This window comes from Apium graveolens, unplaced genomic scaffold (assembly GCF_009905375.1).
Source record: "Apium graveolens cultivar Ventura unplaced genomic scaffold, ASM990537v1 ctg4620, whole genome shotgun sequence".
NCBI classification, from domain to species: domain Eukaryota; kingdom Viridiplantae; phylum Streptophyta; class Magnoliopsida; order Apiales; family Apiaceae; genus Apium; species Apium graveolens.
In genome coordinates this window covers 58,823-74,731 of record NW_027418623.1, presented here as the reverse complement: position 1 = coordinate 74,731, position 15,909 = coordinate 58,823, and the positions used below count along the sequence as shown (strand labels likewise).

Genomic DNA, 15,909 nt, shown 5'->3' with positions numbered 1-15,909 from the left:
TCTCGTCAGTTAACCGAGGCCTGCAGCCCCCTCGATGAATCAGCAGTAGGAATTGTGCTGCTTGCTTGTCAATAGTGCGTGCTCTCTTGGGTGCCATTGATTCGTGAATAAAAGTGTGTAAGAACTGATTTTTGATGTTTGTGAGAGGGTTTAAGTGTAGGAAGTTTTGTGGGAGATATGTAGGATAGGTGTATGTATATATAGGGTGTGGATTAGATTAGGGTTTGGGAATTAAGGGATAACATGATGGGGTAGGGGGAACAATTCGTGGGTTTATGGGCTAAAACTGTTTTTGTGTTTTGTTTGTTTTTTTTTTCTTTCTGAACTGTAAAAAAATTCTGGAAGTCGACCCCTGCGCGGCCCGCTCAGCATATCTGCGCGGGCGCGCAGCTTGCTGCGCGGCCGCTCAGCATAGCTGCGCGGGCGCGCAGAGGGTCTCTGGAATTTTTTTTTCAGCCCCTGTTTTCTGATTTTTTGTGTTTTTGGATAGGTTATTAATTTCTAGGGTTCCTGTAACAACAATTCATGGGTTGCCTCCCACGCAGCGCTTCTTTTTCGTCATTAGCTTGACGTTCCGTACCTTTCTCAAGTAGTCAACAAAATGGCACTAACCACCTCTCGGTTTGCCATGTCCCCATAGTAGTGCTTCAACCGCTGACCGTTAACCTTGAATGCTTGGTCCGAATCATTCTCAAAAATTTCCACCGCTCCATGTGGAAACACAGTTTTGACAATAAAAGGTCCAGACCACCTTGATTTCAACTTCCCAGGAAAAAGTCGGAGCCGAGAGTTGAATAAAAGAACTTGTTGCCCTGGCACAAATAACTTAGGATGTAGCTTCCTATCGTGCCACCTCTTCACCTTTTCCTTATACATTTTGTTATTCTCGTACGCTTGAAGTCGAAATTCATCAAGTTCATTAAGCTGAAGCATTCTTTTCTTACCAGCTGCATCTAAATCTAGGTTCAATTTCTTCAATGCCCAGTAGGCCTTATGCTCAAGCTCCGCCGGTAGATGACATCCCTTACCGTACACCAACTGAAACGGTGACATCCCAAGTAGAGTTTTGTATGTTGTTCTGTAAGCCCAAACAGCTTCATCGAGCTTTAAAGACCAATCCTTCCTTGACGGACAAACAACCTTCTCCAGAATACGCTTTATCTCTCTGTTAGACACTTCCGCTTGACCATTTGTTTGCGGATGATAGGCAGTAGCTACTCGATGATTCACATTATAACGCTGCATCATAGAAGTGAACTTACGGTTGCAAAAATGCGATCCTTCATCACTTATGATTACCCGAGGTGTTCCAAACCTTGTGAAAATTTGCTTATGAAGAAAATTTAGTACTGCCTTTGCATCATTTGTCGGTAAAGCTTTGACTTCGACCCATTTTGAGACATAATCGACTGCCAGCAAGATGTACTGATTATTGCAAGACGAGATAAAAGGCCCCATGAAATCGATTCCCCACACATCAAAGACCTCGACTTCAAGCATCACATTTAATGGCATCTCATCCTTCCTTGACAAATTTCCCACACTTTGGCAACGATCACACCTTAAAACAAACTGATGAGCATCCTTGAACAAAGTAGGCCAGAAAAAACCTGCTTGCAGAATACGAGCTGTCGTCTTCTCACCTCCATAGTGTCCACCATAAACCGTGGAATGGCAGTCTCGTAATATCCCCTCCGTCTCACAGAACGGGATACATCTCCTGATGATCTGGTCAGCTCCCTGTCTAAACAAATATGGTTCATCCCACATATACCACTTCACCTCATGCAGAAACTTCTTCTTTTGAGCGGATGTCAAATTAGGAGGCATTATATTGCTGACGAGATAGTTTACAATATCTGCAAACCATGGTTCTTCCTCCTGAATTGCAAACAACTGCTCATCCGGAAAAGATTCATTGATTAACGTCCTATCTTGTGAAGTAGAATCGAGATTCTCCAACCTAGAGAGATGGTCAGCTACTTGATTCTCAGTACCTTTTCTATCTTTGATCTCTAACTCAAATTCCTGAAGTAAAAGCACCCAACGAATGAGTCTCGGCTTCGAATCCTTCTTAGAAACCAGATAGCGAATAGCTGCATGATCAGTAAATACTGTTACTTTCGTACCAAGCAAATAAGATCGAAATTTCTCAAAGCCAAAGACTATAGCCAAAAGCTCCTTCTCAGTAGTGGTGTAGTTCAATTGGGCACCATTTAAAGTCTTACTCGCATAGTAGACCACATGGAAGAGATTTTTCTTGCGCTGTCCCAGAACTGCACCTACCGCATAATCACTTGCATCACACATCATCTCAAATGGTTATGTCCAATCTGGTGCTGTAATAACTGGTGCAGTGATCAAACTTTTCTTGAGAGTCTCAAATGCTGCCAAACATTCATCATCAAATTTGAACGGCACTTCTTTCTCAAGCAAATTGCACAACGGCTTAGATATCTTTGAAAAGTCCTTGATGAATCGCTGATAAAAACCCGCATGACCAAGAAAACTACGGATTCCTTTCACAGAATTAGGTGGGGGAAGATTTTCAATGACTCCCACCTTGGCCTTTTCCACCTCCAGACCCTTGCTAGAGACCTTATGCCCAAGGATAATGCCTTCACGCACCATAAAATGACATTTCTCCCAATTAAGCACCAAATTAGTTTCCACGCATCTTTTGAGTACGGCGCGCAGATTATTCAAACATTCATCATATGAGTGTCCAAAGACGGAGAAGTCATCCATGAACACTTCGACGTTATTTCCAATCATGTCAGAGAATATAGCCATCATACATCTCTGAAAAGTGGCCGGGGCGCCACATAACCCAAATGAAACTCTGCGAAAAGCAAATGTGCTAAATAGACAAGTGAAGGTAGTCTTTTCCTGATCCTCTGGTGCAATACAAATCTGATTATACCCGGAATAACCATCCAGAAGACAAAAATACTCATGACCCGCCAATCTGTCAAGCATTTGATCAATAAATGGAAGGGGGAAGTGATCCTTCCTTGTGGCTTTATTCAATTTTCTATAATCCATGCATACTCTCCATCCTATAACTGTTCGAGTAGGGATGAGCTCATTCTTTTCATTTGCGACCACAGTGATTCCTCCCTTCTTAGGTACACATTGTACGGGGCTCACCCACGAGCTGTCAGAAATAGGATAAATGATGCATGCATCTAGCCATTTCAGAATTTCTTTCTTCACCACCTCCTTCATGATGGGATTCAGTCTTCGCTGCTGTTCCACAGTTGGCTTACTACCTTCCTCTAGCAGAATTTTATGCATACAGTATGAAGGACTTATCCCCTTGATGTCTGCTATGGTCCATCCTATAGCCGATTTGAATTCTCTCAAAATCCTTAAGAGCTTGTCTTCCTCACTACCTGAAAGGTCAGATGAAATAATAACAGGTAACGTAGATGAATCACCTAAAAAAGCATACCTCAAGTGTTCATGTAATGGTTTGAGCTCCAAGGTAGGTGCTTCCTCTATTGATGGTTTGAGCTTCCCTTCAGCATTCTTAAGGTCAGAAGTACCAAGAGATTCAAATGGTATGTCCAGCTTTCGATTCCATGGAGAAGCGTTCAGATATTGTAATTGCTCGTTGCTATCTTCATCATCGCTGTCAAAATCCCCCACTAAGGCCTTTTCCAATGCATCAGACATTAGCATGTGATCGAGTTCCGACGTAACCGCAGTATCAATCACATCCACTTTTAAGCACTCCTCATCTTCTGTAGGGAATTTCATTGCCTTGAATACATTGAAGGTCACATCCTGATCTTGGACCCGCATAGTAAGTTCACCTTTTTGCACATTTATCAAGGTACGGCCAGTAGCCAAGAAAGGCCTTCCCAAGATTATGGGAATCTTCTTATCTTCCTCAAAATCCAGAATAACAAAATCTGCTGGAAAGAAGAGCTTATCCACCTTGACGAGCACATCCTCAACTATGCCCCTTGGGTAAGTAATGGAACGGTCAGCCAATTGTAGCGACATGTATGTGGGTTTTGGATCAGGCAGATCCAGCTTTTTAAAGATCGACAACGGCATCAGATTAATGCTTGCTCCCAAATCACAAAGGCACTTATCAAAAGTTAGATTGCCAATGGTGCAAGGAATGGTGAAGCTTCCTGGATCTTTCAGTTTTGGTGGTAACTTTTGCTGCAGAACAGCGCTGCATTCTTCCGTGAGAGCAACGGTTTCAAGGTCATCCAGTTTCACCTTCCTTGAAAGAATAGTCTTCATAAACTTCGCATAACTAGGCATTTGTTCCAGAGCCTCAGCGAAAGGTATATTGATGTGAAGTTTCTTGAACACCTCCAGAAACATCCCGAACTGTCTATCCAGCTTTTGTTGCTGCAATCTCTTAGGAAAAGGTGGTGGAGGATAGAGCTGTTTCTCCCCTGTATTAGCCTCAGGCAGAGTGTGTTCAACAGTAGTCTTCCTTGGTTCCGCCGCTTTCTCCTTTTGCTTAGATTCTTCATCTCTAACTTCAGCTTCGACTTCCTTTGCCTTTTCAGCATCAGCTACTTTTCCAGACCTTAAGATAATAGCCTTAACTTGCTCTTTAGCTTCCTTCCTGCCTGGTACTTCCGTGTCACTGGGAAGAGTGCCAGGTTGACGATTAAGCACTGCATTGGCTAATTGACCGATTTGACTTTCCAAGGTCTTGATAGAAACCGCCTGACTCTTGCACAACAGCTTAAGTTCCTCAAAATCAGCACTAGTGGGTGCAGCTGTACTTCCCTGTTGAGGATATGATTGCCTTGCAGCAAACTGCTGTGGTTGCTGGAATCCAGGTGGGTTAAACTGTTTACTCACTCCTTGCTGATATGGTGGCTGAATAGCATTCTGATTATTCCCCCAGCTGAAATTTGGATGATTTCTGTTATTAGGATGATAGGTCACTGGCACAGGCTGCTGTTGTCGCTGATAATTATTCACGTACTGAACAGATTCGTTGACAAGAGAACACTGATCCGTAGCATGAGAACCTGCACAAAGCTCACAAACCATAGCTATTTGATTAACTTCATACGTAGCCAGAGAATCAACCTTCATTGATAGCGCTTGGAGCTGGGCTGCAATAGCGGTGGCTGCATCAACTTCCAGAATACCTGCTACCTTGCCTGACATCATCCTCTGAGTTGGGTTTTGATGCTCATTTGCAGCCATCGTCTCTATAAGATTATACGCCTCAGTATAGCTTTTAGCCCATAAGGCTCCTCCAGCTGCTGCATCGAGCATGGGCCGAGATTGGGCCCCCAAACCATTATAGAAACCAGTGATCACCATCCAATCCGGCATTCCATGATGTGGACATTTTCGCAACATTTCCTTATAGCGTTCCCAAGCCTCGCACATAGATTCTGTAGGCTGCTGCGCAAACTGAGTAAGAGCACTCCTCATAGCAGCAGTCTTTGCCATTGGATAAAACTTCACCAGAAACTTTTGCGCAAGATCTTGCCACGTAGTGATGGACCCAGCTGGTTCAGAATGTAACCAGTCTTTAGCCTTATCCCTCAGTGAGAATGGGAAAAGCCTCAACTTGATAGCCTCATCAGTCACGCCATTATACTTAAAAGTGCTGCAGATCTCGACAAAATTCCTTATGTGCATGTTGGGGTCTTCAGTTGCCGCTCCTCCAAAAGAAACAGAATTCTGCACCATCTGAATAGTGCCCGGCTTGATTTCAAAGGTGTTAGCTTGAATAGCCGGATGAAGGATGCTTGACTGAATGTCATCAATTTTAGGCCGAGAAAAATCCATAAGAGCTGGATCAGCTTGAACAATACGATCTCCCATGTTTACTGGTTCTTTCTGCTCAGTTCCTGAATCCGAATCCTCAAAATCTAACTTCTCCAGAATATCAAGAACTTCGTCTGTCTCCTCAGCTGTATCTAAAGTCCTCTTGCGAGCACGAGAACGAGTTTGCATAAACGCTTGCTAAAGTACCTGAAACACAACCGAAAAGAGTAAGTAACTACTACGTCCTAATCACCGAGTCCTAATGACCAATGATGGTAAGTACATAAACTAAACAAATACGCCGAGTCCCCGGCAGCGGCGCCAAAAACTTGTTAGGGCGAAAATACGCACTAATATTCACGCAAGTATACGCGTTCGCAAGTAATATAAAATATTTTCTAGTTCGTTCCCTCAGAGACTCAGACTAAATTATTGTCTAATTAAACTCACTCACCAATGTATGATTACTTCTCAATGTTAAGATAATAACACTTAAGATTGTTGATTAAATATTAACTATAATTAACTACTTAATTAACCACTTAACTAACACTTCAATTTATCAATAATAAAACACTCATGAGATCACAACTTCATTATTACTTCCTTCTATAGCCATTGTTATTACCTTTAGCATGTGACAGTGATGATATTAATCGAATAACACGAAACTGATAAAAGGCAACTTTCATTGTACTAATACCATTCTACCAAGCATCCACAATTAAGATAGAAGTTGAATAGTCATCAATTATGTTGAGTTCCTATATGTCTACAGAAATTGACAACACAACGATTTAAGCTCAAGTTATTCCTTTTAATTACATAGGGCAAATAAAACTGTTAGAGTTACCCACTAATCATGCACAACGTACATGAACCTATGCTAGCATGGCAAGTTCTAAATCTCAAGATCCACCGTCGCTTCACAAGAGATTAACACCCTATCTTATATGTTCGCGACGCACATAAGACGAATACGCACAACCAATACTAGATATCATGCAATCATCACACACTAAAGTATTAAACAATTAACTAAAGAATTCCATAATAATTCCGTTGCAACCCCATGATCACGATTAGCCCATAATAGAACTTATCGCCATCATGGGTTCATATGAAATCATGATAAACAAACACAAGAAAATAATAACTAAACTAATTATATTAAAACAGAGTACGTCACAAGAGTAAATAAGTCAAAGCAAGAAAACTAGCATCCAACGTTACAACGAAACAAGAATCACAAGAAAATATGCTTCCTCCTCGTTGCGGTGTGCTAAATCGGTCTTCTTCCTTATCTCCTTCGCTTCTTGCGTAAAACACAATCTAAAACATAATCCCCTTCATACTATCTGTGAAAACGTCTCAAATCTACCTATATAATAGTCCCATAAAACTCAGATTACATAGAAGTTGGAAGCCAAACAGAAGTAAAAGTCTAAAATAATTTATCTTTTTCCCCGACCCTGCGCGGCCGCTCAGCATAGCTGCGCGGGCGCGCAGGTTTCTGCGCGGCCGCTCAGCATTGCTGCGCGGGCGCGCAGGCCTCTACTGGAAAAAATCCAGGTTTGCTCCGTTTCTTCGCCGTAATTTGCCCATTCCTTTCCTCTCGCAATGGTGAACACATGCCAAGGCTTATTCTTGATGATTCCTCCCCCGAAATGCAACTAATACCCTGAAATGCATAAACACTAGAAAAACGCATCAAATACACAAAATACTTGATTTTAAGACACCAATTTAAGCCATTTTAAGACGTTCTAAGTGGTATAAAATGCCACTTATCAGCTATCTAATCTTCACAAAGCTGATTTCTCTCTCTCTCATCTCCGATCTTCTTTCTCTACTCTCCACTCCTCGCTTTTACGCCTCCGCTCCGAGATCTCCGAGCCGAATAAGGTGATCAAATCGAAGTCTACACAGCTTTCCAATTTACAATCTATTGTTTTGTATTTATAGTCGATTATTCGATTACTTAGGTTATCGAGGAAATTGAGGGAGTTGATGAGTGTGGAGAGTTTGGATGAGGAAATTGAGGGAGTTGATGAGTGTGGAGAGTTTGGATTTGTCAAAACGTGCTCAATTGTATTACGAGGTTATGAGTTTGTTTAATGAGAATAAATTAGTTGATTTTGGGTTTACTTTTGTGGTATTAGTATTGGCCCTGCAGGGGCATTCATTTTTCATTATTTGTAATCATTTGGGCAATTTATTTTGCAACTAAATGTAATTTTCAACAGTTTTTTTAAAATTTGCATTTGTGATTGCATATATGGATGCGAGCAGTTGCATATATGGTTGTTTTTGCAAATATTTTTTCAAATATAATATTTTTGCAATTTGTTTAAAAAATAACAGTATTTTTACAAAAAATTTGTAAAACTTAAATATTTATGAGAAAAGCCCAAAAGTTTAATGGCTAGATAAAATTTTGTGATCAAATTATGTAATATTTGCTTTTTTTGCCAGCATCAAAATGTTCGTACATAATTGCATGTGTAATGTATTATGAACTTCTTCGATTCAAGAATTTCGAATATTGAAATCATATTTTTAGTAACATACTTTTACTATATATAGAGTACTGTAAAATAATTTTCACTCTATCTCTATTGATATCACTTTTTGATAATATATTTTTCCCTGCTATAATTGATATTTGTGAGTGTGACTTGTATACATTTATTTATTATGCCAAATTATAAAATTTATAAATAACTCAAAATCATATTGTCAAATTTATTTACTAGTTGTAAAAATTATATTAATATCGCACAACAAACTATTATTGTAGATATTATTAAATGTGTAAAATTAATACGTCAAAACAATTATAAATCATTAGATTGTATTAACAACGGATGGTGTAAATTTTGTCTAATAGGTCTAAGATTTAAAAAATACTAACTTAAAACCCGTGGGATGCGATGCACGGATCGCACAGATTTTTTTAATATTATATATTTTTTTTAAAAAAAATGAATTTAATTTTTAATTTTGTTCATTTAAAACTTTAAATGATATGACTTCATAATAATTATATTAGTAGACGTGTATGTTCATAAGTTTTTAAATTATTTAAACTTGTTTAAATTGATAGTACGGGTAAGGTGGGAAATGTTATTATAACGAAATTATTTATTAATTGAACGATATAGTTTCATTGATAATTCTATGTATATTTTTTAAAAAAATAATATTTATGTTTTAATTAAAATTTGATTTTTTAGTTCAATAGCATACGAATTATACTTAGTTAATATTAATTTGATTTATCTCGGATCAGTGATTTACATTATTTTATTTTAGTCTGATGCCCAATACACCAACCAAATCAAACTAATTATTTTTAGTTTAATTTTAACTTTTTTTAAATCTGGATCAATAAGATAATTTTGTTTTAGACAAAATAATTAGTATATATGATTTTATTTTTGTTGGTCGAGTTGTATTTTTATTTTAGTTTTGTGTTAGTGTAAATCAATTGTATAATGTCATTTTTTTATCCTAGATAAATAAAATATATTATTTTATTTATCCAAGTTCATGAGTATAATTTTTTAGGAGGATGAATAGTATTATTATTTTATCTTAACTCAATTCGCATGATATATCAACTAAATCTTAATAATTATATTTAGTTTGCTTAAATTTAATTTAGCCCGAAGTAACAAATTAGAATAATATAGAACTCGATATGAATTAAAATATAAATTGGTAGAAGAAGTTGAATTTAATATAAATTATAATGCTATATAGTTTGATATAAAATAGTATTGAAATTGGTAAATAATAGAGGAAGTTGACTTCAATAACAATTAAAATTAGAATTGATCGACCAAATAATTAGAATTAAAATAAGTAAGTAGGGTAATTAAGTAATTTCAGAAAGTACCGACCGACTACCAAATTTTTAATGTTTCGTATATTATAATATAATAGCTTAAACCCGTGCGATGCACGAATAGCCCAGTTTTTTTATATTATATATATATATATATATATATATTTTATAATATTTTGAATTCAATTCTAAATTTTGTTCATTTAAAATTTTAAATGATACGAATTCATGATAATTATTTGAGTAGACGTATATGTTCATAATTTTTAAAAATATTTAAACTTATTTAAAGTGATAACATATCATTAGTAGGGGAAGTATTATTATAAAAAAATTATTATTTTATTGAGGGTAAAAATATAATGTCTCCATTATATTGAGACCTTAAAAAAATATTATTTTAGTATGGTGATTACTTAATCGATTAATCATAACTCTATAAAAGATATTTAAAAAAGACAATATTACTGATTGAATGATATTGATTTATTGATAATTCCAGTATATATTTTTTATAAATAATATTTATGTTTTAATTAAATTTTAATTTTATAGTTCACATCAATATGATACGAATTTTACTTAATTTAATATTAATTTGATTTATCTCAGATAAGTGATTTATATTATTTTGTTTTAACCCGATGCCCAATACACCGACCAAATAAAATTAATTATTTTTAGTTTAATTTTATTTGTTTTTAAATCCAAATCAATAAGATAATTCCGATTTAGACTGAATAATTAGAATATATGATTTTGTTTTTGTTGGTCGAATTGTATTTTTATTTTAGGATTGTGTTAATCTGAATCAATTGTATAATGTATTTTTTTATCTCGAATAAATAAAACGTATTATTTTGTTTATCCAAGTTCATTAATATAATTTTTTTAGAAGGATGATAGTATTATTATTTTATCTTAGCCTCAGTCACAGTATATCAACTAAATCTTAATAATTATATTTAGTTTGCTTAAATTTAATTTAGCCTAAAATAACAAATTAGAATAATATAGAATTCGATATGATTAAAATTTAAATTGGTCAAAGAAGTTGAATTTAATATAAATTATAATGATATAGAGTTCAATATCGATCCAATAATTAGAATTAGAATAATTAAGAAAGATTAATTAAGTAATTTCAGTAAGTACCGACCGACCGACTACCAAACTTTTAATGTTTTGTCTATTATAATATAATATAGATTTGCCTTCCATTCTTTCTTTGTTTGGCTTGATGATTACAGACTTATAATTTATAATGTATATTTTTTTTTAACTTTTATATAGATTTAATTTTATTAAAATTTATAAATGTGATCATATGAATGTGATAATAAATTCAATTTAAAGGAATATATATAAATATATATAATCACAAAATAAAATTAAACTAATAATCTAATTTAACGTATCGCTTACTTTTATTTACGTCGTTAGTATGATTTTTATTGAAATTGATATTGATGGGATGTGTGTATTTTAGAAAAAAAATTAAATTATTAATATTCTATCACATTTAATAAATAAAATGATGATGAAAAATCAAACCGGCAAATCTTCATTATTTTGGTTTCAATGATATAATGTAACTGGAATTTATTTTGTGAAAATGGTCTTCTAAACAATTCACAACTAACGATAAATATAAACTTAAGTTTTAATGAACGAAAGAAATTTTATTTGGGTGAAAAATTAAAAAAGCTGACTTTTAACATGCAATGCCAGTCTAAATACTTTATGAATAAGCATGAAAAAAATTTATATTTCATTTTTTTAAAATTTACAAGAATGTATAGTTAATATACGTATTTTTATTTTTATCGTAATGTATATATGCATCTTTTTAATACGTGATCCTTTAAATAAAAAATTAGAACACACATTTATGTATGCACATATTTTAAATTTTTTTAAAAATAACAAAACGCATTACAATAATACATATTTGCGAGTTATTTCTGACGGAGCTTATTGGGAAAAAATATTTTTGACAGTTAAAACTTAAACTATGTATTTTAATCATTATTTCATTGTTGTTCAATATAAACAAATGTCAAATAAATGTGATACTCCATTTTCTGGACAAGATAATTTTCATTGTCGATCTAAAAACACTTATTAGTATTTAAAATTTTCAAACATTTGCATCAATTAACTTTAATTTTTGTCCATTAACTTTTTTTGATATCTTTTCCATTTAAATCAAGAAATTTAAAAAGTGTAGACCTTTAAAAAAGGTTGCATTCACCGACTTTTAATTGTTGTTCCTGAATTTTTTTAGAGTTTATATACTTCGTTTAAACCAAGATCATATAAGTGTGTATAATATTTGTTTATATTGTTGTATAATTACCACCACAATCTTTTAGACAAGACAAATGGGTAAAAGCAACTCCAACAACAATTCTTAAAGTATCTCTCATAGAGATTGTCGAATGATTACTAAATATTATATGACATGACATCTTTATTTGCTAATTTATTGGATTATTGGATTTGTAAGGTTGTCAAGATGTTATCAACCAAGAGGTGACAAGTTTCTAAAATGTTTAAAATACATATACAAATGCAAAAAAATTATATCAATAATGTTTTTTTAGTTTATGAGTCATTTATAATTTAATATAAGGGACCACATAAACACCAATTAAAGGTTGCTAATTATTGGAGTAGAATGTTACTAAATTGATATACAATTGAGTGAAAATAAAATACTAATATATAATATATATGATGATTTGGCAAAATTGTCAACCAGACAACCCCTTATAGCCTCATGAGTCAAAATTTGAGGATTTTAACATGAAAATGGTGTCCAACAGTCTCTTAAGTCATCATAAAAAAATTAGAACTCCTAACCTTTTCTCATTCAATTTATATCAATAAATAATGTGTTCATGCACTTGGATTTTGTCATGTAGCATTTTCATTTAATTGAAAGAATAAAAATATAAATAAACATTGAGTTGAAAAGAATTATTGAAGAAAGAGCAAATATTTTTTTCTTAAATAGTTAAGCGTCTATTAATTATATTATTTAGAGAAAAACTTAAGAGTTGATTGGAGTTGCTCTAAATACTAAAATTAACGTCTGCTGATTGATTCTGAAGAGACAAACGGAATATTCGGCACAAAATTTAGCAGTTAAATGACGAAATAACGGGTTGTAGTAAATTTGACTTGCCTCCCCCGAGGGGTTAAAAAAGAATAACGACGGACGTTAAAAAAGACGGAAGCGGGGTAGGTACAAACAAGGAGAAAGGGAGACCAGTTGAGGCATTTTCTAAGCAGGTTAACGTGAATTTGACGGAGACACAAAAAATACCCCCTCTGGCCTCTACTCACGTTGTATTCATTCAATATAAATAGGGAGCAAGAGTTGTTTCTGTAGGAGAGAAATAGCAATATCACTCATCACTCTTCACATTTCTCTCTCTCTCTACATCTCTGTCTAGTTATCCCACCTTCCTCTCTCTAGAAACACATAAAATATCTCTTTGTATGGCCGCTGCTAATTCACAAACTCGAGGACTCATCGGCGTCGGTAAGCGTTTCATCAACCAGATCCGTACCGGAACTTGTCCCGATCCGACCAAACCACTCTCCCTCACCATCAGGTTATAATTTTTTCTTATATAAATCTATGATGTTGCACTGTACTTATTTTATTTATCTTATAAACTTTTAGATTAATGTTGTAAAATGTGTAGCTGAAATTAACATTATTTTTAGGTTAAGTTGTTTTTATTATTGTGTGTACATATTTTTGTGTTCATTTGTTTTGGATGATGTTGCTTTAGAGTTGAGATGGTGGTGTCATTTTTGTGAAAGAGAGAATGAAAGAGATAAAGGCAAATAGATGCCTGCCCTGCCCTTGGTTGTTCCGTATTAACTATAGCTTTCTCCGTACTCTGTGGGTGTGCCCATTGTATTTAGACTTTTTTAACCCTCCTTTAGATTCAAAACTATCTACATTGAAAGGTTATTTTAGTAATTAACTTTAAATATGTTATTCCTTCCTCTTTGTTCTTTGTTGTTGGTGACTGTAGTTAGATGAAGGGTTGGTCTGATTTTCCCTGTCCCCACCCTCCAATCTTATCCTCTCCATCTTTTTTGCAAAGCAAAAAAAAATCTGTATTTATATTTTAATTATTCATTTGTCTGGATTTTACTTAATCATGACATTAAATGGGATTTAATTCTGTATTTATATTTTAATTATTCATTTCCTTGAAATTTACTCTATCATGATCTAGATCATAATAAATGGGATTTTATTATGTATTGTTGATCCTCCGGATTTGTGAGTATATTGTTCTAGACTTCAAGTCAAAGTTATAGATTGTTGTTGTCGTATTTTCACAAGCTGGTTTTGCTAAACATTTAATCTTGAATTCTATGTTTTCAAACTATGATGACTAAATCTTATCTAGATACTTCTTCATATCTTGACTTGACTACTAAAATAGGAGCAAAGATCATCTTACTCTGCTCTTCAATGAATACAATCTTTAACCCTTATCAATAAGTCATCTGCCAAGATCAAAAATATATTATTACTCCCTCCGTCCCAAAATAAATGTCACTTTTACTTTTGACACGTATTTTGAGGTGTTAAAAAAAGGTATTTGTATACATTTTTTTTATAATTTTTTTTTTCTAAATAAAAATATAAATGTAAAATTTTAATTCAGAAAAAAAAAATTTGGAAAAAAGTATATGCAAATATCTTTTTTTAGTACCTTAAAAAGCGTGTCAAAAGTCAAAGCGTATTATACTATGACCGCATGGGAAGATATTGGATCATCTCTAGTATCCATGGTCTTTATTTATTTTAATCATGTGGACTAATCTATATTATTGAAACCACCATTTTTGTTTAAGATCAATTATTGTAGTCTTTGGGCACCACCTAACAATATTTTCAAAAGTTCATATTATTTTTTAAGACTTTGATGGTCTTTCTCTATCCTGACATCTAACATGGGGAAAGAGGATTCATGACTGTGCCATTTTATATTATTACTCTACAAAGTATATTCCTAGATGCCCTGTTTATATTTTTTACTACTATAGTATATTTTTGTACTTGAGTGAAATCAAGCATCTGCTATGCATCTATAAATGTTATAGTTATAGATTTTATACTAAGAAGTAACAATTTATTCCAAATATGGTAATTAATATTGATTGTCTATTCCTTGGCTTTGGTGTTTGATATTTGAAATGTATGTATCTGATGGCTTTTGTGGTTTCCATTATTTTGTTGCCGGAAATCTTTTTCTTGAGAAATTCTCTTGATTGCTAGTTTGCTACTTTCTGTGTACAAAAATAGACAACTTAACAAACACTACTATTTATTTATGTTGCTTGCTACCCCGGAAGTGATAATTAGCTTTGTGTGATATGTTATTCAAATTACTGTAGGAGGGCTGTGCATCAGTCCGTGTATGATAAGAACGTTGATGATCACATTCGTCCTGCATTTGTCCCGGACGAAGTAACTCAGCGCCAATCTGACCACTACTGGGCACCACACCCTAAAACTGGAGTCTTTGGCCCAGCTGATGGGGAAAGCCAAGATGCAGGCTCAAACACCTCACCATATGGAGCAAGTGCAGAGTCTGTATTGGAGCAGAAGACCTTCTTCCGTCCCCTCGAGGACTTGGACAAGCCAATTCCAGAAAACTAATCTGGAAAGTGAATACTTCACTTATATGTATAGATCAGAGGACTGTCAAAGAACTATGATAGTAGCATAGTCATTTGAAGAAATCTGATTTATGCTTATATACATATCTACTGCAGCAAAATAAGACCAGTTTTATGTTTATAATGTTTTTAGTGTGGTGTAATGAAATATTAGATGCTATGGATCTCAATATTATCCGGTTATGTAATTATGATCGAATGTTATGTTCTGCCAGCTCTGCCTTTCTATGAAGCACAAAAATTTGGTTCTTAGTTTATTTTGTGTAGAATTCATTCGTGTTCCTGGAGTGACTTGGTTTAAATTGCCTTGTACCCCTTGTCCCTTTATTAAACGAGATTAAAAGTGCATGGACAACAACAATGTCATGTAGAATAACAATTAACAATGTCAGTGATTTACCTTACAGCAACTCTTCATCTCCCTGTCACCCGCCTAAATCAAAGCTCCATGGTCGCTTCCCCCACCTGACCTTCCCCATTCCCTTCAACAGCAACTGCAGCCGGAAGGCCAATAACTACTCCAGATCAACAAACTCAGCAGCATCTTCATTGCCGACAGCAGCACTGCCATCCACAGC

At 34.4% G+C, this 15,909-nt stretch overlaps 1 protein-coding gene and 1 non-coding gene across 2 annotated transcripts; both read left to right on the top strand.

Moving 5' to 3' along the window:
* The first annotated feature begins 5,320 nt into the window (after nt 1-5,320).
* Nucleotides 5,321-5,427, top strand: LOC141702097 (small nucleolar RNA R71). Its single transcript, XR_012567012.1, has one exon. It is a non-coding gene; the product is annotated as a small nucleolar RNA R71 (small nucleolar RNA).
* A 7,563-nt stretch (nt 5,428-12,990) lies between these two features.
* On the top strand, nt 12,991-15,583 carry LOC141702093 (late embryogenesis abundant protein At5g17165-like). Its single transcript, XM_074505785.1, has 2 exons — nt 12,991-13,236; nt 15,047-15,583. The coding sequence occupies exons 1-2, from the start codon at nt 13,121-13,123 to the stop codon at nt 15,309-15,311; spliced, it is 381 nt and encodes a 126-aa protein (XP_074361886.1). The 5' UTR covers nt 12,991-13,120; the 3' UTR covers nt 15,312-15,583.
* The last annotated feature ends 326 nt before the right edge of the window (nt 15,584-15,909 follow it).